Here is a 24,696-nt window from a genome sequence, read left to right on the forward strand (position 1 = left end):
TGCCTCTCCAAGTCTGAAAACTCCATCCCTTGGAAGTTATCCTTGTGCATTATTTACTTCTTCTGGACTAAATATTTTGCGTAATACTTATGATCTACATTTTTTTAACAAAAATTAATATTATCACTATTAGTCGTAGAAATTCTGTAACAGTGTTGTAGCACTTTTGTAGGTCATAAGCTTGTAACTCATTTGCTCAGTCAGTGTTAACTCTTATCGATGTTTTTGATTTCAGTGTTTCGTTGGCTGCATGATGAAGAACCTCCATGTGGTAAGTCATGCTGCAGCGCCCTCGGCAGGGGCGTTAACGTTTATGCTCCGCACGCTAGGTTTAGTCAGTTACCTGGTTAGTTTAGCTCGCTGACACTTTCAAACTGTTTCGTTATAGCGTTAGGCACACAGTGCGCTGTAACGTGTTGTTCTGCTTGACGCATGCCAATTATTTTAGTACGTTGACAACTCCCAAGCATTGCTGGTCTTTTAATTCTTTCAGGGTTTTAAACATGGCTGCAACAGCTACTGTTGAAATTCTTCACAATACAGGATGATAGCCAAATTTATTAAAATTCTTGACCAAGGTTTCGGTATATATAAATATATGAAGGTATATTTATGTATACCGAAACCTTGGTCATGAATTTTAATAAATTTTTATCCTGCAACTGTTTTGGCTGTTATCCTTTATCGTGAAGCTCTAATTCTTTCTTTCTCCCGCCGATTTTGACGATGATTTTATCCTGTCAATCCTGGATTGTCATGTGATGTTCAGGCTTGTCTTCTGACTGTGTTTTGGTGATATATTGGTGATCATGCATTATTTGGATCGGATACTCATCTGCCATTTCATCCAAGGTTCTACCGAGCAGTGACATATTCTACGCCCAATTGTATCTTGGAATGAGTGCCACATTAAGTATTAGTTTCATGTGATCTGAAGATAGCAATGGAGGTACTATCGAAGCCAGTGCTGCCAAAGCAGAGTTACTAAACACACGCTTCCGAAGTGCCTTCACAAAAGAAGACGAAGTAAATATTCGAGAATTCGAATCGAGAACAGCTGCCAACATGAATAACGTAGAAGTAATTATCCTCGGAGTAGTGAAGCAACTTAAATCACTTAAATCAAGTCTTCTGGGCCACACTGTATACCGATTAGGTTCCTTTCGGATTAAGGTGATGTATTAGCTCCATACTTAACAATCATCTATCGAAGCCAGTGCTGCCAAAGCAGAGTTACTAAACACACGCTTCCGAAGTGCCTTCACAAAAGAAGACGAAGTAAATATTCGAGAATTCGAATCGAGAACAGCTGCCAACATGAATAACGTAGAAGTAATTATCCTCGGAGTAGTGAAGCAACTTAAATCACTTAAATCAAGTCTTCTGGTCCACACTGTATACCGATTAGGTTCCTTTCGGATTAAGGTGATGTATTAGCTCCATACTTAACAATCATATACAAGCGTTCACTCGATAAAAGATCCGTACCAAAGACTGGAAAGTGGCACAGGTCACACCAATATTCAAGAAGGGTAGTAGGAGTAATCCACTAAATTACAGGCCCATATCATTAACGTCGATATGCAGCAGGAGTTTGGAACATACAATGTGTTCAAACATTATGAATTACCTCGAAGAAAACTCTCTATTGACACACGGTCAACATGGGTTTAGACAACATCGTTCCTGTGAAACAGAACTAGCTCTTTATTCACATAAAGTGTTGAGTGCTATTGACAAGGGATTTCAAATCGATTCTGTATTTCTACATTTCCGGAAGGCTTTTGACACTGTACCACACAAGCGGCCTGTAGTGAAATTGCGTGCTTGTGGAATTTCGTCTCAGTTATGTGACTGGATTTGTGATTTCCTGTCAGAAGGTCACAGTTCGTAGTAACTGACGGAAAGTCATCGAGTAAAACAGAAGTGATTTCAGGCGTTCCCCAAGGTAGTGTTATAGACCCTTTGCTGTTCCCTATCTCTATAAACGATTTGGGAGACAGTCTCAGCAACCGTCTTAGGTTGTTTGCAGATGACGCTGTCGTTTATCGACCAATAAAGTCTTCAGAAGACTAAAACAAACTGCAAAACGATTTAGAAAAGATATCTAAATGGTGCGAAAATTGGCAGTTGACCCTAAATAACGAAAAGTGCGAGGTCATCCACATGAGTGCTAAAAGGAATTCGTTAAACTTCCGTTACACGATAAATCAGTCTAATCTAAAAACCGTAAATTCCACTAAATACCTAGGTATTACAATTACGAACAACTTAAATTGGAAGGAACACATAGAAAATGCTGTGGGGAAGGCTAACCAAAGACTGCGTTTTACTGGCAGGGCACTTTGGAAATGTAACAGACCTACTAAGGAGACTCCCTACACTACGCTTGTCCGTCCTCTTTTAGAATACTGCTGCGCGGTATGGGATCTACCAGATAGGACTGACGGAGTACATTGAGAAAGTTCAAAGAATGGCAGCACGTTTTCTATTATCGCTAAATATGAGAGAGTGCGTCACAGAAATGATACAGGATTTGGGCTGGAAATCATTAAAAGGAAAGCGTTTTTCGCTGCGACGGAACTTTGTGCTCCGAATGCGAAAACATTTTGTTGACACCGACCTACACAGGGAGATACGATCACCACGATAAAATAAGGGAAATCAGAGCTCGTACGGAGAGATCTTTGTTCTTTCCGCGCGCTATACGACATTGGAATAACGGAGAATTCTGAAGGTGGTTCTATGAATCCTGTGCCAGGCACTTAAATGTGATTTGCAGAGTATCGTGTAGGATGTAGATACACCTCCGAGATATGAAAGCGGTCGTCATACAGTGAAAGCACAGCAAACAGCTGTTGCGTATTTGGATTTCCAACTTTAATCTGTACTATTTTACTATCTCTGATTTCAAATTGTTTGATTGTCCTTCACATTATGTAAAAGTCTTTTAGCTGTGACTTCCCAACCTATAAGGTTACTTATATTTGTTTGTATAGTTTGTAATGTATGTACGTTTCTTCTTTTGGTTTAATATTGCCGACAAAAGTTTCAGGCATGAAAAGAAATAGTATTGCATTGAATGTGTGTTAAAGTAGCCAGCAATTCTCCAAAATGAAATTTCATAACAGTGGTTAACAAACAAAAACAAAAAACGAAATTACACAGAGTGCTTCAAATTATTTGCGAGAACCACCTAGAGGTGACAGATCACGTCATGGGGAACAACTTTCCCGGCAAAGCCACAAGCTGTTTATGACTGGTGATATCCCTAGGATGAGGTTCTGAGGGGTTCCTATGCCATATGAACGACCAACGATTACAAGATAAGGAAAACTGGATGATTCACTCAAAAGAAAGTACTTCGCAAACTGATCAAGTCAATGATGTGTTTTTCCGCCTCTGTGCCTTATGTAAGCTATTATCCGGCTTGGTATTGATTGAGGTAGTTGTTGGGTGTCCTCGTGAGAGGTATCGCGCCAAATTCTGTTCAATTCTGGCATTAGATTACCAAATCCCGAGCTGGTTGGCGGGCCCTGTCCATAATGCTCCGAACGTTCTCAATTGTGGAGACATCTGTCGACCTTTCTGGTCAAGGTAGTGTTTGTCGAATACGAAGACAAGCGGCAGAAACTCTCCCGTGTGCGAGCGGGCATTATCTTGCTGAAATGTAAGCCCACGATGGCTTGACGTCAATAGCAACAAAACGGAGCGACGAACATCGTCGAAATACCGCTGTGCTACAACGGTGATGCGGATAACAACCAAAGCAATCGTGCTATGATACGAAATGGTGCCCTAGACCATAACTGCTGGTTGTCGGTCCATACAACGGGCGACACACAGGATGTGTGGGGCACCTCCAGACGCCTATTTCGCCTGGAGTCTCGCTGACTGCAGTAGAACTGTCTTCAGTGGCGCTTGGAACTGAGCCCCAAAGACCAGATATTCAGAGGTAATCCACAATGGCCTGGCCGTGATTGCGTTTCCCTGAGGTCAGGCTATACATCATCGGTGACAAATTCATCTGCACCCTGTTTGTAGGGAGATGTGACGTCGTCTTCGTGGTGCAGTAATTTTAATGGCCAGTAGTGTAGTTAAATTTGTACTGCAATGCTCGCAGCTTTCCAATTGTCCAAGAAAAACTTACAAAAGTGGCCTGTTAAACGCCATTTCTTGAAGAACTCGAGAACTGTGCCCTCAGCAGAAATGTACCCCAGTACAAAACTGAACCACATTAAATTTCTTAAAAATATTTTATGTTCGTTTTCTTCTGTATGACTAATAGTTTGTGCATAACGAACGAGGGAATAGGAAAATCTCACGCCAGCTTTTTGAAGGTGGTATGGGTTGCATAAACCCCATATTTATGCGGAGCTGAATTACCCTGCATGTTTCTTTGTTGTTGATTTATTTGTATTGTTGGTATTGATCACTAATTCTTGCATTGCCAGTTATTTTACTGCAAAAATATAGAACGACTCTTCTATTATCTTTTAATGTCTAATTTTCTGATCTAGTTCCATCAGCATCTCCTGATCTGTTTCTGTTGCACTACATTAGCCTTGTTTTGATTTTATTAAAGTTCATCCAACAACCTCTTCTGAAGACACTGTCCATTCTATTCAACTACTCTTCCAAGTCTTTTACCATATCTGACAGGGTTACAATCTCATTTGCAAGCGCTAAACTTTTTACTTCCTCCCCTTAAATTTCCATTTCCAAATTCATCCTTGTTTTCCTTTACTGCTAGCTCAACGTACATTTTGAACAGCATGGCAGCGAGGCTACATACCTTAGCTTATTCACTTCTTAACTACTACTTCCTTTACATTTCTTTCACTTCACAATTTCAAAGTCAACGCTGTGTAAAGGTATCGCGAAATCTGCAAAAGCTATAACAATAAATTTGCCTTTCTTTCCTTTTCTGTAAATAATTAGTGTTACTATTTTGCAACCGTGACCTTGTAAACTAACGGTTCTGTAATATTCACTCCTTCTTGCACCTCCTTTCCTTCGAATTGAAATTATGGCATTATTCTGGAAGTCTGAGGGTATTTTGTGATTCTGATATATCTTGTATACAAAATGGAATAGTTTTGTCATGGTTAACTCACCTAAGGATCTCAGTAATTCTGAGGAAACGTCGTCTACTGCAGCCGTCTGGCTTCGTCTCTCGAAGTATCGTATCTCTCATGTCATCTTCAATTCTTCCTCTTCTCTTTTCATAATATTGTCTTCCTTTTCGCCTTGCAGCCTTCTCTTCTTTCTTCAGTACAGGCTCGCCGTCCGAGCTCTTAACATTCGTACATACAATTCTCTTTTCTCCGAGTGTCTCTATGATTTTCCTACACGCTACGTTGTCACAGTTGCAACATTCTTTAAACTGTGTCGCTTTTCAGCTCAACTCTGACGGTGAGTACGACGCGGAGCTTTTCAAGGACCACATCAACCACTGTCCTGAACTGGACAACCAGCCGCAGAAGAAGGCGGCTGCCATTGAAGTCGCCGACAGCTGCACTGGGAAAGGTGAGCACCACGTTTCATTCGCTCGTCCTTGATTCTTCATCAGAATATGTCACGCACCGTTCCTAACAGTGAACTGTTTCACAAATCTCTGCCGTGTGCGCAAGGATTTTACAATAATATTCTTGCTAAACGTAAACTGTGTGCTCGCAATGGAAAATAATCTGAATATCACAAGTTTTCTATCGTGGCTGCAAGCAGTGACACATGATACGTCACGTGAAATCTCCGTGAACACTGTTAGGGCTAAAAATCGATACCTCAGATCGTGCTCATTCTCCCACCTTCTCTTCCATTCCCTCCAGCGTAAAAGCGCTCATTTACGTGTACAAAATTAGGTTTTAACATTTAACATCCGGCCGATATCGAGGCACAGGCAGTTCCTTTTCAAAAGTAACTATATTTCCAGTTCATGACGTGACAGACACACGAGATGCACTTGAACTCAAGGACTTTATTAAAGAAATGCCTGTAGGAGCCGAAGTTTCCCAGATGTCCATTTATTCGAATTCTGTTACCACTAGCAAAAAGGGCATTCCTGCCCCATAGAAGTCTACTAGTATCAAACAAAGATCTTACTCTGAGGAAGAAATTTTGTGGTGTCACCGCCAGACACCACACTTGCTAGGTGGTAGCCTTTAAATCGGCCGCGGTCCGGTAGTATACATCGGACTCGCGTGTCGCCACTATCAGTGATTGCAGACCGAGCGCCGCCACACGGCAGGTCTAGAGAGACTTCCTAGCACTCGCCCCAGTTGGACAGCCGACTTTTCTGGCGATAGTTCACTGACTACAGGCGCTCTCATTTGCAGAGGCGACAGATTAACACAGCCTTCAGCTACGTCATTTGCTACGACCTAGCAAGGCGCCATATTCAGTTACTATTCTGAACAGATAATATTGTGAATCATGTACTGTCAAGAGCGACGTTCATCATTAATGGATTAAAATTAAGTATCAAATTAATCAGTCCGCTTTCTGAATTCTAATTCCTTGGCATGTTCCAGACCTCACGTCAGTATAGTTCTTCCCTCCTCACACCAGCCTGCGTGAGCTAAAACGCGTGCATTTCGGTGTCCTCTAGTAACATGCTGTTGGATGTTCTGCCAACACCACCAATTTCCGACAATGCACGTTTAGAGCACAGCATTGTACGTTAGTGAAACGTGAACTGTGGCAAAACCAGAAGAGAATCGAAGCACTTGAAATTGGTGCTATAGACTAATAATGAAAATTAGGTGGACTGATAATGTAAGGAATGAGAAGATTGTGCACAGAATCGGTGAGGAAAGGAGAGTACAGAAAACACTGACAAGAAAAATGGACAGGAGAGTTTGGCATTAGTTAAGACCTCAGGAAGTTACTTCCATTGTACTAGATGGAGCTGTAGATGGTAGAACCTGTAGAGGAAAACAGAGATAGGAACACATCCAGCAGATAACAGAGGACTTACGTTGCAAGTGCTACTCTGAGATGAAGAGGTTGGCACAGAAGAGGAATTCATGGCGAGCCATATCAAGGCATTCAAAAGCATGATGAGTCACAAAAAAAAGGTTTCTAGCTCCTCCTTTCCTCTCTCTCTGCCAACATCCTTTTCCTTCCTCTGTGTCTTCTCTCCCTCTCTCATTGCCGACCTGCTTCACCCTACGCCATTCTCTATTCATCTCAACCTGCCTCTTTCTCTCCGACTAAAGCTCAACCCCTCCTCTCTCTCTTCCCATCTGGTTCTCCGCCTCCCCTGACCCTTTGCTCCTTCCCCTTCTGTCCATCCCCATTTGTCCATCCCCTTCTTCCCATCCAGGTCTATATCCTCCTCTCCCCTCTATCTCCTCCCCATCTATATTCTTCCCCCCCCTATTTCAGTCCATCTCCTCCTACTCCCATCTCTCTGTCCATCCCCTTTCCCCCTCTTTCTGTCCATCTCATCCTCCCCCATATCTGTTTTCATGTCTTCCTTTCCGCTTCTCTGTTCATCTCTTCCTCCCCACCTTCTCTCTCCTCATTACCGCCAAAACCACAGTGAGAAGTTGTGCTGTTTGTTACCACCAGCAGTATTTCTTTCCAGATAGTAAGTTATGTGAGTACTGATGTTGTTTGAAATCTAACCAGAAGCTCTGAAGGAGCGTTTTGCCTGGGGTTTTGCCTGCATATTCATGTGTCATAAATATTTCACATGTACAAATATAGCCTCAATATTTTGTAGCAGTGGTGCTGAGCATGTTGTATTGAGACATAACTGTTAAGAAAAAATTCAGTAACTTGCACCATCTCCGAGCTAATTAGCATTAAAGTTAGACAGCCAGGCCGTTGAAACTTCCTGGCAGATTAAAACTGTGTGCCGGACCGAGACTCGAACTCGGGACCTTTGCCTTTCGCGGGCAAGTGCTCTACCAACTGAGCTACCCAAGCACAACTCACGCCCGGTCCTCACAGCTTTACTTCTGCCAGTACCTGGTCTCCTACCTTCCAAACTTTACAGAAGCTCTCCTGCGAACCATGCAGAACTAGCACTCCTGAAAGAAAGGATATTGCGGAGACATGGCTTAGCCACAGCCTGGGGGAAGGTTCCAGAATGCGATTTTCAATCTGCTAAGCCATGTCTTCGCAATATCCTTTCTTTCAGGAGTGCTAGTTCTGCAAGGTTCGCAGGAGAGTTTCTGTAAAGTTTGGAAGCTCCTTCGCCAATGATAACAGTTGTTTATAAAGACGTAGTAACGCCAGAAGGCTGCAGCGAATTGCAGGAAGACCTGCAGAGCATTGATGATTGGTGCAGGGCTTGCATTTGATCCAGAATGTAAACAAATGTATCGTATTGACGTAAATAGGTAAACAAAACTAGTAGTGTATGTATACACTACTGGTTAAAACTTAGTAGAAACAGTAACAACAGTCAAATACAGTCAACATAGGATACAGTGGAGTGTGCGCAGTGGCTAATTTTGGTCCTGAGCGCTGGGAGAGTTCATTCGTTTGTTTGGTGGGGGACGACAACGTTGCTTGCCCATTTTCAGCAGGTAAGCGATCAAATACGACGACAGAACCGAAGCTCACGATCTTCAATATTTCTCAAAATATTTTACAGAAACTATTAGGTAAAGAATTTCATTTTTGCGTTGCTAATAGTCTTATATGCCAGCTTCATGATGACTTGCCCATAATTTGGATATTGGTCATAGTTATTGTGATATTTGCATTTAAGTAAGACATCCCGCGAAATTCGAAAACGTTTACAATGGAAAACAGGAGTCACTATGATGCTGCATTTGGCGTAAATTGCATAACATGTTGCTGCATATGTAATTTAGGTGACATGCAGAATTTTTCTCTAAGTTTGTGTGGCGTCCTCTGCCTGTCACCAATCTCAAGAAAACTGATGGAATGTAATGCACTAATTTGCGATACCATTTGCCAGCAATAAATCCAGAATGAAATATCCATAATATTCCTCATATATCATAAATGGTGTGAGACATCGAAACGAGATTGTGGCAAATGATACCACGCAAAGAGGAGAGTGGTTTTCCATATGGTTATTATGTGAAACTTCATTATCTAGCGTGTTATTCCAGTAACTATGTACTTTTTTCATTAAATGGTCTAATTTTTTAGGGCAATCGATATCTGGTGAAACACGAAATGTTATATATTTTGGAACAACATAAATGAAGACATTACACTCTTATTTTTGTAACAAAGGATGGTTTTTCCTTAAGATATTGACATTACTTGTCCTCAGTTCCTCACTTAATAAATCACTGTTTCAGAATTATCTCGCAGTTGCATCTACACAACATATTAGCGAGCAAAATACGCCACTCATGACACTTCTCTGAAAGTTACCAATGGTTGTTGCATTTTCAACGGAACTCATTTCTGATACAAACCAAACCAGACAACTTTGGATGATCATCAAGTGTGGAGATGGAGAGGCTCCACTTAATATTTACATCTTTAACCCTAAATGGGACAAATGTCAACTTCTCGCCTTCAGCAAGTAGTAAAAAAGCTCTTCCTGCTTGGCCTGAAGAAGAAACTTGTACAAACACTTATACTTCCAATTATTGATTACAGCGATGGTATCCTTCTCAGCAAAGTATACTGTGGCTGGAACTGGTTATGAATGTCTTTGTTCGTTATGTCTGCGATGTTCGAGCCTTTGATCATGTTTCACCATCATATGCAGAGCTACACTGGCTGTGCTCAGACAAGCGCAGAGTTTTCCATATCGTCTATCTTCTCTACTGTCTCATCAATGGACACTGTCCCCCATATTTCCCCTCGACCTTAAAGCTCTTGTTTGAACAATACAGCAGAAACACCCGTCCCCATCAGAGCAAAATCCTTTCTATTTCACTCTATATTTCAGCCACCTTCTCAAAGTCCTTCTCAGTAGCAGAAAACCGACTCTGGAATAACAACTGCATTATAGTAGCCAACTAAATAACACCTCTAGCTTCAGAAGACAGGTAACGGCATTTCTACTAAACTTAGAACAATGATCTCTGTTGTCCCGAGCGCCTCGTTACCACTGTACATCTCTCTTTCCAACTGGATCTTCCTCGTAGGGCAGCATTCTTAGCTGGTGTAATCTCCTTCAATTACCTTTTGCTAGAACTCACTATATCAGAAAAAATCTACACTCCTGGAAATAGAAAAAAGAACACACTGACACCGGTGTGTCAGACCCACCATACTTGCTCCGGACACTGCTAGAGGGCTGTACAAGCATTGATCACACGCACGGCACAGCGGACACACCAGGAACCGCGGTGTTCGCCGTCGAATGGCGCTAGCTGCGCAGCATTTGTGCACCGCCGCCGTCAGTGTCAGCCATTTTGCCGTGGCATACTGAGCTCCATCGCAGTCTTTAACACTGGTAGCATGCCGCGACAGCGTGGACGTGAACCGTATGTGCAGTTGACGGACTTTGAGCGAGGGCGTATAGTGGGCATGCGGGAGGCCGGGTGGACGTACCGCCGAATTGCTCAACACGTGGGGCGTGAGGTCTCCACAGTACATCGATGTCGCCAGTGGTCGGCGGAAGGTGCACGTGCCCGTCGACCTGGGACCGGACCGCAGCGACGCACGGATGCACGCCAAGACCGTAGGATTCTACGCAGTGCCGTAGGGGACCGCACCGCCACTTCCCAGCAAATTAGGGACACTGTTGCTCCTGGGGTATCGGCGAGGACCATTCGCAACCCTTCTCCATGAAGCTGGACTACGGTCCCGCACACCGTTAGGCCATCTTCCGCTCACGCCCCAACATCGTGCAGCCCGCCTCCAGTGGTGTCGCGACAGGCGTGAATGGAGGGACGAATGGAGACGTGTCGTGTTCAGCGATGAGAGTCGCTTCTGCCTTGGTGCCAATGATGGTCGTATGCGTGTTTGGCGCCGTGCAGGTGAGCGCCACAATCAGGATTGCATACGACCGAGGCACACAGGTCCAACACCCGGCATCGTGGTGTGGGAAGCGATCTCCTACACTGGCCGTACACCTCTGGTGATCGTCGAGGGGACACTGAATGGTGCACGGTACATCCAAACTGTCATCGAACCCATCGTTCTACCATTCCTAGACCGGCAAGGGAACTTGATTTTCCAACAGGACAATGCACGTCCGCATGTCTCCCGTGCCACCCAACGTGCTCTAGAAGGTGTAAGTCAACTACCCTGGCCAGCAAGATCTCCGGATCTGTCCCCCATTGAGCATGTTTGGGACTGGATGAAGCGTCGTCTCACGCGGTCTGCACATCCAGCACGAACGCTGGTCCAACTGAGGCGCCAAGTGGAAATGGCATGGCAAGCCGTTCCACAGGACTACTTCCAACTTCTCTACGATCGTCTCCATGGGAGAACAGCAGCCTGCATTGCTGCGAAAGGTGGATATACACTGTACTAGTGGCGACATTGTGCATGCTCTGTTGCCTGTGTCTATGTGCCTGTGGTTCTGTCAGTGTGATCATGTGATGTATCTGACCCCAGGAATGTGTCAATAAAGTTTCCCCTTCCTGGGTCAATGAATTCACGGTGTTCTTATTTCAATTTCCAGGAGTTTATTTTGTAGGCCTATAAATTCTTCTCATATCTGTCTCCATAACTATTGTTATTAATGCTGCTATTACAGTCATTATTATTATTATTATATTATTAGCACTATTAGTGGCTGCATCTGCACTAGTGCAAGAAATTCCACTATTAACTTTCACAGTTCATAGTCTGTACAATTTACGCATACCAATACTTCAAAACACTTAAATCACTTTAGTACTAGTTGTCACATTACAGTTGTTATTTCTTGAATAACTATGATGTAATATACACTGAAGTATAAATGTACCAAAGAGTGCGCAGTCGCTAAGAGAGCGCAGTTGACTGACAGTTGACTGAACTGCACCGCTCACAACTGACGTAGTTGTGTTCAGAATGGTATGAGCCGTGTGGAGAAATCCTGTGTTTTCAAAGTGAAGCAAGTAGGAATCACTTCCCAGCTTTCTTGATGTAGTTCTGGTACTCTGTTGCGTTAGATATACACAGAATATTCGAGCAACAGTCCTTAATTCTTGAGTGCATTTTGAGATGCTGGCTTGCTTCCACATATTTTGCAAACGTGAGATGTGCTGCCATCTGTTGACTCCGCTTGGAATCATTCCTTCAGTACGAAAGAGCGCGCATTTAAGGTTTCAAAAGAAAGGATACGTTCTCTTTAGGGCAGAACAGCAAAATTTGTATATTAAGTACGAAAATCGGCTCGGAAGTTCATTTAAACAAAAGAACAGCTGAATGACAGCAGACAACGAATTGGAAATGGAGAAAACAAACAATGGTTGCCACTGCTCTTGGTACGAAGGAGTCTGCGTTAAGGAAAAGACTAAAAGCTGTGAGTAGAGAACATAGATTTTGACGTTCTCAGAGGACTGGAACCAATGCATTAAGCGTGGAAGCTGGTGGCACGAACAGTGTTGTTTATTTGCGAGTGACACTGCGTTCCTTTATAACATTTGCTTAATGCGCATTATTTGGGTATATTTTGCGTCCTCTTCAGCACAAATGAACGGAAGAGTACGCATTTCTCGTTTTTTGTGTTTTTCAAAAATTCAATAAAAGTATCACCTCTCTGCTGCTGTAGTTTTCCGAACATGTAAATTTTTTTGTTAATAAACGTATACCTAAAATGATTTAGGTTTCCTATTGATAATAACCCAGCTATTTAAGGTTATTCCTTAACCGCACATTCTTAGGTATGGTTCCCTATATGTGAAGTCCTGCTCCAATGTAAGAGAGGATCTCACCTCCCTAATCGTATCAGGTTAAGTAAAAAAAATAAATAATAAATACCAATGTTAGATGAAGCATTCGTGATCACGTGGTCCATGGAAGCAAACAGGTCCGCGGCACCGATGGCATCTAACACGCTCGCGTTGCCACCTACTGGCCGACCCAACATACGTGACTGAAGTTCTGGTGCCTGCTGATGCAACCCCTTTCGTGTAGGCCGCACGCTCACCACAGGCGTAAGAGGAGTTGCAGAGCTGCCAGGCGAGGAAGTGAGTAGGACGTCAATGGGGCCGTCTTGGAGCAGGAGAGGCATCATAGGACATTTTAATCTCCACTTTCTATGCTTTTACAAAGAAATTCATTAAACTTTGTCAGCACTAGTAGGAAGGATTGAGGAGTCACACTGATATCAGTGGAAATTAAAAAACATAACAAAAGAAATTTTTTTACATGTGAAAATTCAACATTTTGTCATTGGCTGCATTTGTTGCTATAGGTACCCTTTTGTTCATAAGTAAGAGAGATTCTTCGATGAATTTTGCACAGCATACAAACCATACTTACAGGTGTTTGTTACATTTTAAATTTCATGTTTAGAAAAAACTCGAATTTTACAGTTAATGATTTAAATTTTTACGACAGCTTTTAATAGATTTGGAAAATTGTAGATTTTCGTACACCTGTAAGTATGGTTTGTATGCTATGCAGAATTCATCGAAAAATCTCTCTTATTTATGAAGAAAAGAGTACTTATAGCAACAAATGTAGCCAGTAGTAAGTGATAAAATAATGAGATTTCGCATTTAAAAAATAATGTTTTGTTATGTTTTTGAATTTCCACTGCTTTGAGTGTGAATCCTAAATCCTTCATGGTCATGCTGGCGAAGTTTTATGAATTTATTTGTGACAGTATAGACAGTGGAAATTAAAATGTCCTGTGGTGCCTCCTCCTACCCCCGTTAAGGCGCACAATTACTCGTTGCAAGCGCCATTCACAAATGGAATGGGAAGGCAGAAAAAGATGAATGGTGGACGACAAATACCCTTCTCCAGACACTATGGGATGGATTGTAAAGTATAGACATAGATGTTTATATAAGTTATGTTAAACCGATATATATGTTCGTTCGTAGCGTTATTTAAGGATGTGTGGCCGAGCTGTTCTAGGCGCTTCAATCCGGAACCGGGCTGCTGCTACGGTCGCAGGTTCGAATCCTGCCTCAGGCGTGGATGTGTGTGAAGTCCTTATGTTAGTTACATTCAAGTAGTTCTAAGTGTAGGAGACTGATGACCTCAGATGTTAAGTCCCATAGTGCTCAAAGCCATTTGAACAATTTGACGGATGTGTGTGTTAAGAGCTAGACGGCAGTTAAATGGCGAGTTTATTTCGTCACAAATATGCTAGAGTCGCTGACATTGTGCTTTTTTTTTGTCACAGTTACTGCGTGCAGCGGATACTGTGAATGCGGTCTAGTCGCTGGAAACTGCCTGTCCCAGGGAATGGAAACCAGGGGCCATGAGGTAAGCTTAATATGGCGGTCTCAGGCGAATAATTATTAAGTAGGTAAACAATATTTACAAAAACTAAGAGAGTCACAACAAGAATGGCTCACCAAGAACTAAATGCTCGCATTGGAAATTACTGTTCAATCTGTACATAGAAGAAGCAATTATAAGAGTTCATGAGTGGGCTTTCAATTCAAGGTGAAAATATATCATTTTTAGGACCACCGGTAGTATAACTATCCCCAGTGAAGTGAGGAAGCTTCGCAGGACTTGTTGAATGGACTGAAAGTTCAAATCAGCACAGTATATGGATTGAGAGTAAACAGACGAAAGCAATGCGAAATAGCAGAAATGTGACTGGCGATAGTCTTAACGCCAGGGCCACGAAGCAGACGAAGTACAGGAATCTTGCAATCTTCGAAGCAAAGTAATACGTCACGGTCGAATCGAGGAGGACGCAGAAAGCAGACTAGCGTAGGCAAAGAGGGTACTCGTGGCCAAAAAAATTTACCATTATCAAATATCTGTGTTAAACTGAGGGTTAAATTTCGAAGAATGTGTGAGGTTTCCGACCAGGATGGTCAACAGTAGATCGCATCTTCAGTCTCCGGCAGCTCACTGAGACACTGCGTGAATATGGTAAAGATTTACATATTTCATTAGTTGATTTTAAGAAGGCCTATGATTACATACAGCGCAAGAGCCTGTTCAGATGTTCTCTTTAAGGGAGTTTGGCATGGCAGAGAAACTCATCAATCTGATAAAGATCTGTCTTAGCGAAACACGTGAAAGGTGTAGATGGGAAATCACGTAGCTTAGGAATTTGAAATTGCGACAAGACTCAGGCAAGGAGATGGGTTGTCCCCCATTCTGTTCATCTCTGCTCTCGAGAAGATCGTACTCCCGACCTTTTAGAGTATGGAGGGATGAATGGAGGGATTGAAATCGAAGGAAATAGACTGTCGTATTTAGCCTATGCAGGCGACATCTGTTTACTCTCTAGGTCTGAAGAGGAGTTGGAGAAAATGACCAGAGCAGTAAAGGAGGCTGCCAGCAAAATTTGGGCTAAACATAAACGACGCCAAGACAGAATACAGCGTTATGACGCGTGGTCATTGTCAGACTGCTGATCATCCACAATGACTGCAGGTTGGGCACCATTCCTACAAGAGAGTGCAAGAATTCAAATACCTAGGGGCACTTTTCACTGACAACTCGTGATGTGAAGCAGAGATCAATGTCAGAATACAAGCAGGAAACCGATCTTACCACAACCTAGCACAACTGCTTCGGTACAGATACCTCTCCAGACAGTTCAAGATTTGACTGTACAAAACACTGATGCAGACTGTTGTTCTGTATGGCTGTGAGACATGGAGTATCCGGAAACAGTACTTCCATAAGCTCCTCGTTTTTGAGAGAAAAGTGCTTCGGAAGTTACTCGGTCTGGTTCTGGATGCAGACGCAGAGGAATAGAGAATCAGACACAACCAAGAGCTTGAAGAAATATACCAGCAGCCCAACATATCAGAAATTGAGAAAGCCAAAAGAATGCAGTCGGTCGGCCTTGTGGCCCGGATGGACGATCACAGATGGTATTGGAAGCTCCTGTATTTCATACCTACAGGAAAGAGACCACCAGGGAAACCCAAGAAGCATTGGAGGGACGGCCTCCATGAAGATTTAAACTAAGCATCAACAGAACTGAACGGATGGGGGGGGGGAGGCGGTAGCAGCAATGGACAGAATACAATAGAAACTTATAGCAGTGTTACTGTCCACTTGGCCTGATCACGTAGAAGAAGAAGAAGAAGAAGAAGAAGAAGAAGAAGGAGAAGGAGGTGAGAAAATAGAAAAAACGAGAATTGAAGCGTTAGAGATATGGTGCTATAGAAGCATGCTGTAAGTCAGGTGGACTGGTAACATAAGAAATGAAGTGCCCAGCAGAATTTCCCACAAGAGAAACAAGTGGAAAACATTCACAAGAAGAAGGGAGAGGATGACAAGACATGTGTTAAGGCATCAGGGAATTACTTCCATGGCACTAGAGGAAACTGCAGAATGTAAAAATTTGTACAGGAAAGCAGAGATTGGAATACATACAAAAAATAATTGTGGATATTGGGTGCAGCTGCTACTCAGAGATGAAGATATTGGCACAGGAGAGAGATTCGTCGCTCACCACATAAAATTTTCCAGGAGACCGGTGATAGAATACGTTCCACAGCCTCAGGAGCCTCGTTGAGATCCATTTCGAGAAGATAGATTCCGTTCTATCGCATCTCATAAGAAGTTGAGCTCATCCACCTGGATTCCGTAGTTTTGTTCATAAAAGGCGCCTCACCATCAGCAAATTCACGTATCCTCAATTCCCTTGTTTATAAAGTACAGGCCATTAAAATTGCTACACCACGAACATGAAGTGCTACAGACGCGAAATTTAACTGACAGCAAGAAGATGCTGTGATATGCAAATGATTAGCTTTTCCGAGCATTCACACTAGGCTGGCGCCGGTGACGAAACCTACAACGTGCTGACATCAGTAAAGTTTCCAACCGATTTCTCATACACAAACAGTAGTTGACCGGTGTTGCCTCGTGAAACGTTGTTGTGATGCCTCGTGTAAGGAGGAGAAATGCGTACCATCACGTTTCCGACTTTGATAAAGGTCGGGTTGTAGCCTATCGCGATTGCGGTTTATCGTATAGCGACATTGCTGCTCGCGTTGGTCGAGATCCAATGACTGTTAACAGAATATGGAATCAGTGGATTCAGGAGGGTAATACGGAACGTCGTGCTGGATCCCAACAGCATCGTATCTCTAGCAGTCGAGATGACAAGCATCTTATCCGCATGGCTGTAACGGATCGATTCCTGAGTCAACAGATGGGGACGTTTGCAAGACAACAACCATCTGCACTAATAGTTCGACGACGTTTGCAACAGCATGGACTATCATCTCGGAGGCCATGGCTGCAGTTACGTTGACGCTGCATCACAGACAGGAGCACCTGCGATGGTGTACTCAACAACGAACCTGTGCATGAATGGCAAAACGTCATTTTTTTCGGATGAATCCAGGTTCTGTTTACAGCATGATGATGGTCGCGTCCGTGTTTGGCGATATCGCGGTGAACGCACATTGGAAGCGTGTATTCGTCATCGCCATACTGGCGTATCACCCGGCGTGATGGTATGGGGTGCCATTGGTTACACGTCTCGGTCACCTCTTGTTCGCATTGACGGCACTTTGAACAGTGGACGTTACATTTCAGATGTATTACGACCCGTGGCTCTACCCTTCATTCGATCCCTACGGAACCCTACATTTGAGCAGGATAATGCACGACCGCATGTTGCAGGTCCTGTACGGGCCTTTCTGGATACAGAAAATGTTCGACTGTTGCCCTGGCCAGCTCATTCTCCAGATCTCTCACCAACTGAAAACGTCTGGTCAATGGTGGCCGATTAACTGGCTCGTCACAATACGCCAGTCACTACTCTTGATGAACTGTGGTATCGTGTTGAAGCTGCATGGGCAGCTGTACCTGTACACACCATCCAAGCTCTGTTTGAGTCATTGCCCAGGCGTATCAAGGCCATTATTACGGCCACATGTGGTTGTTCTGGGTACTGATTACTCAGGATCTATGCACCTAAATTGTGTGAAAATGGAATCACATGTCAGTTCTAGTAAATTTGTCCAGTAAATACCCGTTACCATCTGCATTTCTTCTCGGTATAGCAATTATAATGGCCAGTAATGTAACACTTCAACTAGTTTATTGGAGAAACGGGAAGATCCGCGTAACCACTGCTCTGAAGTTCTTACTGTCAACAATCCTCCACTATCATAACTGTCATCATGACCTGTTGTTAAATCGCCGTCGATTTCGTCCATTACTTCACCTATTATCACTGACATCTTACTCCATGCACCAACTAACGACTTCTTCAATCCTAAGTCTGATTTCATCAGACTGAGGATCGTTGAACCTCACACGTTCCTGCACACACTTTTTGTACTACACCGGAAAAAGAAGAAGAAGAAACAGATTCGTAGTTCACGAGGAGCGCTTTTGGAGATCCCAACACGTGTCAGTAATACGTGCCAACAATAAACAAAGAAGGTAATAATGAAACTTACAACAAAACAATGTAGGGTAGGTGATTAAAAGAGGATAGGGAGGGTATACACGGTGATTCACGAAGATATGCAAATATCTTAATATGCTATTCTGCAAGTAAAACTGAAGAAAGAAGTTCATATGAACGTAGATCCGAAAATGTTTAGTTGCGGAGTTAGGGCTAGTAAGATTTTGTCTGCAATTTTAGCAACTTCGCTAGTATGAAGCCATTACAAACCTGTACGAGGTTAAAGTAAAGCACAATTTCCATTTATTTTGTTGTTATTGGTCTGGTGAATCAGTGATGCGCAACTTCCCGCAGGGATTTAGCATAAATGTGTGGTGTGGTATAATCAACACACTCTTTATCGGGCCGTTCATTTTCCCAGGACGTGTAACTGGCGAGACGTACTTACAATTTCTTCAAGAAGAAATGCCACACTTGCTCGAAGATGTTCCACTTGCTGCGCGATTACAAATGTATTTTCAACATGACTGCGCGCGCGCCTCTGCATTTCACCAACGCCGTTTCTGTCGTACACACTTAAACGAACATTTTCCCCAGAAATCGATTGGTCCTGGTGCTACACGTGTGTGGTCACCCAGATCGCTCGATTTAACACCAATGGATTTTTGTGTATGGGGTGGATGAAAGATATAGTTTATAAGGACAAAGTCAATACAGTTGAAGCATTACTTGCTCGCATTATGAATGCGATGGACGAAATTAAGAACAACTCTTGAAACTGAAACGAGCAACAAAATCTGTTCATACACGTGCAGCTAAATACATTGAACTAGGTGGAGACATTTTTGAACATTTATTGTGAATGTATTGTGAAATCGTATGTACACTGTACAACTTCCCTGAGCTTTCTTTTCTCCGGTCTAACAGGAATTCACGTATGCTATGGTATTGATAAAATCAGATTTTCTGTCACATACATGCAGTTTCAGTTAACGTTATTACCATCATTTTTCTTAAATTAATTTCTCAACAACTTTTGTTCAAAGCTCTGTACAATTGTTTCGAATTTAAAAAGCAAATTGGGACAAGTAGTTAAATTAAAAATTTTACGAAATTACTTCTTTGCTTCTCTGGATGTTCTGGAAAACTACTGCAGTCACACGTCTAGGATATGTTTTATTAGATTCACCAGACCAACAGCAACAACAACAACAAAATGGAAATCATGATTTACTTTAAGCTCGTACAGTTTTGCGATGGCATCATATTAGCGAAGTTGCTAAATTCCAGGCAAAATCGTTTACTAGCCGTAACTCCGTAACCAAAAATTTGCGGACCTATGTTTATATGAACTGTTTTGTTTCGTTTTACTCGTAGAATAAGATATTAAAATATTTTCCCATCTTTGTGAATCATCCTGTATAAGCATTCCACCGGGGCTCACGTTGGAGAGCGAGTGCGAAAATTTTCACCAGGTCTGAGACACTACACCTCGTGAGTTACGAGGTACTGAGAAAGATGATAAATATAATGGAGAAGATCGATATGGAAAAGAACGGATAATGCAGTCAGTTCTGTATATTACCAAAAAGTAACTAATACGTTACATAAGAAGCAGCTTCTATGACTATAAGCGGAAATTAAAAATGAAATCATCTTTTTTACGAAAGGAACAGAGAACTCAATAAAATTGTATTACAAGCACCTACCCCCCCCCCCCCCCTATCCCTCTATTTCTCTCGTCTTGGAACACTATAAATTACATGAATCTTGTGGACGGGAGATCTCTGAAACATGGAAAGAGCTGAAGAATGCAAATTTTCTTGAAATGAATTGTAATGAAATGATTTAACTTTATGTATGGTTACACTGAAATACCAGAGTGCTAACAGTTCAAAATGGTTCAAATGGCTCTGAGCACTATGGGACTTAACAGCTATGGTTCAAAATGGTTCAAATGGCTCTGAGCATTATGGGACTTAACAGCTATGGTCATCAGTCCCCTAGAACTTAGAACTACTTAAACCTAACTAACCTAAGGACAGCACACAACACCCATCCATCATGAGGCAGAGATAATCCCTGACCCCGCCAGGAATCGAACCCGTGGACCCGGGCGTGGGAAGCGAGAACGCTATGCTAACAGTAATTACATCATAAGCCATAGGCATCTGAAAGCAGGAGAGAGGGGGGATTAAAGGACAAGAGAGTTCTTCCCCATTCCTTGAAGGTGAGGGTATAGATTATCTAGTCGTTACAAAATTCTCATTTTTTCCAGCATCGATTCTATGTAGATATAGCATTGCCGAGCACGAAAGAAACACTGGAGATTAAGTAGTCTCTGTTTCTCATCAGCCTAGGATCTGTACCATGTAGGGCAGTTAGAGGAAATATAGAAGTGTCTTTCGTCACAGGTTCATTTCGTAAGCTCGAAAATGTCACGAATATGCCCAAGCAACACCGCTGGAATATGATAGATCCATGACGTCGTGTATCACGGTGTGGTTTAATGCTAAAATTCTGAGAACGTAGCCTGACAGTAGGCGAGAGTTACCTGGTTTATTGCTTCCTCCCATGTACATTGATGTCCAAAATTAAAGAAACAATCGAAAATTTTGTAAGGCTGTGTTTATTACGCCACAAAACATTATAAACAAGTGATAGTAAAGTAGAAACAACGTAAACAATACAGAAAGTATGCAACTGTAATATGCATAGCGGTAGACAAGAACGTTTTTCGTTTTTTACAACTTAATGGATTTGCACACACATTCCTACAACCGGTTAATGTGCTCAGTATGGGGTGTACCACCTCTGGCATCAATACAGGTCTGACAACGACGAAACATGCTGTGAATGATATCGTTAGTCTCATGTTGAGGCCATAACGGCCATTATTCGTGCAGAGCTGCTCACAAGTCTTGGAGAGTGATTGGTGGATGCTGACATGACGCAACCTGTCTCCCTAGTGCTCCCCAGACATGCTCTACGGGATGCAAATCGGGAGAGCGAGCAAGCCATATCATGCGTGCAATATATTCCGTTTCCAAGAAAACATCAACCGCTCTTGCTTTGTGAGGTCGATCATTATCGTCCATCAATACGAAGTTGCGTGCACACATCACAACAACCCCACACGGGTTCCCAAGATCTCGTCAGGATACCTGACAGCAGTTAAACCTTGCCGATTCACCCATACAACTTTGTGAGGAGGTGTTCATTTGATCAACAAAGTCTGTGTTCACAAGATTAGAGATCCTCCTCGATGTCGGTCTCTTTCCATAATGTTTGGGTTTGGTAATCGTGTTCCATGTTCCATCCAGATGCGAATGAGTCGAGAATCACTCTCCAGACTACATCGGGCTCATCTGTGAAAAGAACATTAGCCAAGTGTTCGACCTTCCAATGGCATGTTAGACGATCCCTTTTGTGAAGACGCATCAGAGGTACAAGCAGGCCTCCAACAATAAAGGCCACTCTGCTGAAGCCTTCTGTACACCTTTTGTTTCAATGCAATACGTCCAGTGGATGCTGCAACGTCAGATTTCAGGTGCCATGCAGCACTATTGTGTCCTTACATCCAAATAACTTTCCTCTCTTTCTGATATCACTCGTAATCAGCCCTGCCCTGGTCTTTTGGGTGCCGTTTCGGTCACTGTAAATTGTTGCCACATCTGAGAAAGAACAGAACGACTCACATGAAGCCATCGGGCCACGTCAGTTTGTGGCTGTCCTGCTTCCATTCTTCTTATGGCCCTCCACCGCACTGAGTCTGCTAGGCATAATCTTTTTACCACAGTACACCTCCAGTGACTGTGCACGCAGAGATTGTGGATGTGAGACGACCCACCAAACTCTACCCCTTTTGATAGGTGCCCTGACGTCATCACACATGTGCTAGTCCATTGACTGAAATGCCATTTTTCGTGCAGAACACGACTGTATGGACATCCGTTGACAATTTGTATGATTATATGGTGAATTAGATACAAGACGGGGAAAAAGCAATTCGTTACTTTAATTTTGGACACCAGTGAAGGTAAAATCACAGAGATACCGAGTTCATACGCTGTCGTATCAACAATCATTCTTGCCAACTGGAAGATGGAATGTCATGATACACAAAGTACCCTCCACCACACACCATAAAGTGGCTTGCGGATATGGAAGTATTTGCGCCAGTTCTTGGTAAACATATTCCTATTTCACAAACAAGTAGTGTAAAGCACAAACAGTACAGTAGCACCAAAAATTACAGCTACAAAGACTTCAAGGGTTTAATATTATTATACAAAGGCATTGTTTACAAGGGGCCACATGCGTTCGAGAACTGACTCGAAGGCATTAAATGTCTTGTGGATAATGTGATGAAGGGTAAGACTGAATTACAGACAGCTCTATTTGACAACTTCATCTATTCCAGTGATAATTCCCCCCATTTTTAACTTAATATTTTCTTTTTTAATTGTTATTAGCACTGTAGTCCAATAATTGCTCACAATGTTAAGCTATTTAATCGTGTTGTACTAAAATAAAAATCATCACTGATTTCACTGTACCACTTGGAGACTCCTATCTGCAATGTTCTATTTAATTGTGAAATAAGCAGCTTTATTTTTCTCCACTATGGTTACAGTATGTTTCTGTTTTCTGTTTCTGTTCATGCTACAACCATGAAAAGCCTCACCAGACCACCAATTGTTCTAAGCCTCTGTTTCTTTCAGAAATGATGTTGCAGTGTCTCCTCAAGACATGTAGTCTTGTTACTTGGTGACTACTGCAGACAAATATTCAATATGTTTTTCATTAGTATGTTAATAATACTGGAAGTGACTAGGCCCAAGCTAATAAAGGCGAACAGGATATGTTATGAATAAATTTGTTTGTGTTCTTTCAGACAATATATGGCTGGCTTGGAAAAATCGTTGACAAGATGGACTCCTAGATCAGGACAGAATGAAGAAGTAAGATGTTGCTAATTTCCATCTACTGTTGTAGTTTAGACGCTAATAAAAAATAAAATTGCTGATAATTGGCTAATTGTTTCATTTAGCAACTTATCCCATCAGTCCAAGAAGTTTTGAGGCTGAATTAGTAAAAAATAGATGAACACTAAAATGGTGGTTTTTTATACTTCAGGTATTCTACATATATACTCTTCCCACATGAGTATGTAATCTCCCCTTATATGTGCTATTAATATTTCATTTATGCATTTTTAATGAACAATACTACTTTTGCAACATATGTTATACTATTACTTATCTTGTAAATGGCATCAGCTCAAAGTGGTTAGTGTCCATTAAAAATCTTGAGTAAAGTATGAGTTGTCCAGGTTTTTAGTATATTAAGACTGAAGCATAATGTTGACATTTAATTTTGACCCTTTTTATTTTTATCTTGACTTATCTCAAGATTTTCACAAGCATCGTATATGGCATTACAGTGTAAACACTTTTATCATTTACATGTGCTCTTTCTCACAGTAATCGAACAGATAGTATATGTCCAGTATTTAAACAGTCTAAGAACTCACAAGAAGTGTCTGCACTGTTTTTAGGAACTGAAGTGCCTCCTTCAGCGCAAATTTCGGGGTAATACTTTGATGCAAAAGTTCGTAGCGTTTTTGTTTTGGATATTGGTATTTCGGTAACTGTGGTTTTTTTAGCTATTGTCATTTTGTGTTTGTAGTTCACTGTTGCTATTTAGGTTATCTGGAGATAGTGAGTATAGCTGCAGACGCTAGAAAATGGAGTGCCAATTTCCGACATATTCTGCTATTTGAATTTAACAGAAGAGACGCAGCCAGAAACATTTCTACCATGTTTGGGGATAATGACATTTGACAGATCATTCCAAGCAGGGGCGCCGACTTAGAAAAAATACTGGGAAGGGGCCCATTCTGAGGGTCTTTCCTTAGGAAATATTCTAAATTTTAAATGAAAAATAGTGAGTTTTAAAGTTTTTCAACATTTTAGAGTCATTACAACCCCGAAAACTGGGCTCTCGATAACTCAACACTCCAGGAAACTCGACAAGCCTGACACATTTCTTGGCTTTGAAAAATAAATAAATAAATAAATAAATAAACATGCATGGCATTTTCGTAAAAACATAATTTCATTTACAGTAATAATCATGCTTATGGACTATTACAGAGCAGTGAATATATAGCTCCGAAAAGACTGAAATTATATTTAAATAAACCCTTAACTGTCATTAAAAGAATAAAATATAAAATATTTCTGTCACACAGTAAAAGCACTTAGATTAATATGTGAAACAGCTAA

At 42.0% G+C, this 24,696-nt stretch overlaps 1 protein-coding gene across 1 annotated transcript in view; it reads left to right on the top strand.

The window, feature by feature from the left end:
- The window catches only part of LOC126291868 (uncharacterized), a 77,721-nt gene extending 54,280 nt beyond the window's left edge, over window positions 1-23,441 (top strand). The window contains exons 4-7 of the mRNA XM_049985589.1: window positions 236-271; window positions 5,403-5,529; window positions 14,243-14,325; window positions 23,304-23,441. Of these exons, the coding sequence (XP_049841546.1) occupies window positions 236-271; window positions 5,403-5,529; window positions 14,243-14,325; window positions 23,304-23,351 (294 nt within the window). The 3' untranslated portion in view covers window positions 23,352-23,441. The remainder of the gene's footprint in view (window positions 1-235; window positions 272-5,402; window positions 5,530-14,242; window positions 14,326-23,303) is intronic.
- Window positions 23,442-24,696: the final 1,255 nt, after the last annotated feature.

The sequence above is a fragment of the Schistocerca gregaria genome, chromosome 9, assembly GCF_023897955.1.
Source record: "Schistocerca gregaria isolate iqSchGreg1 chromosome 9, iqSchGreg1.2, whole genome shotgun sequence".
Lineage (NCBI taxonomy): Eukaryota > Metazoa > Arthropoda > Insecta > Orthoptera > Acrididae > Schistocerca > Schistocerca gregaria.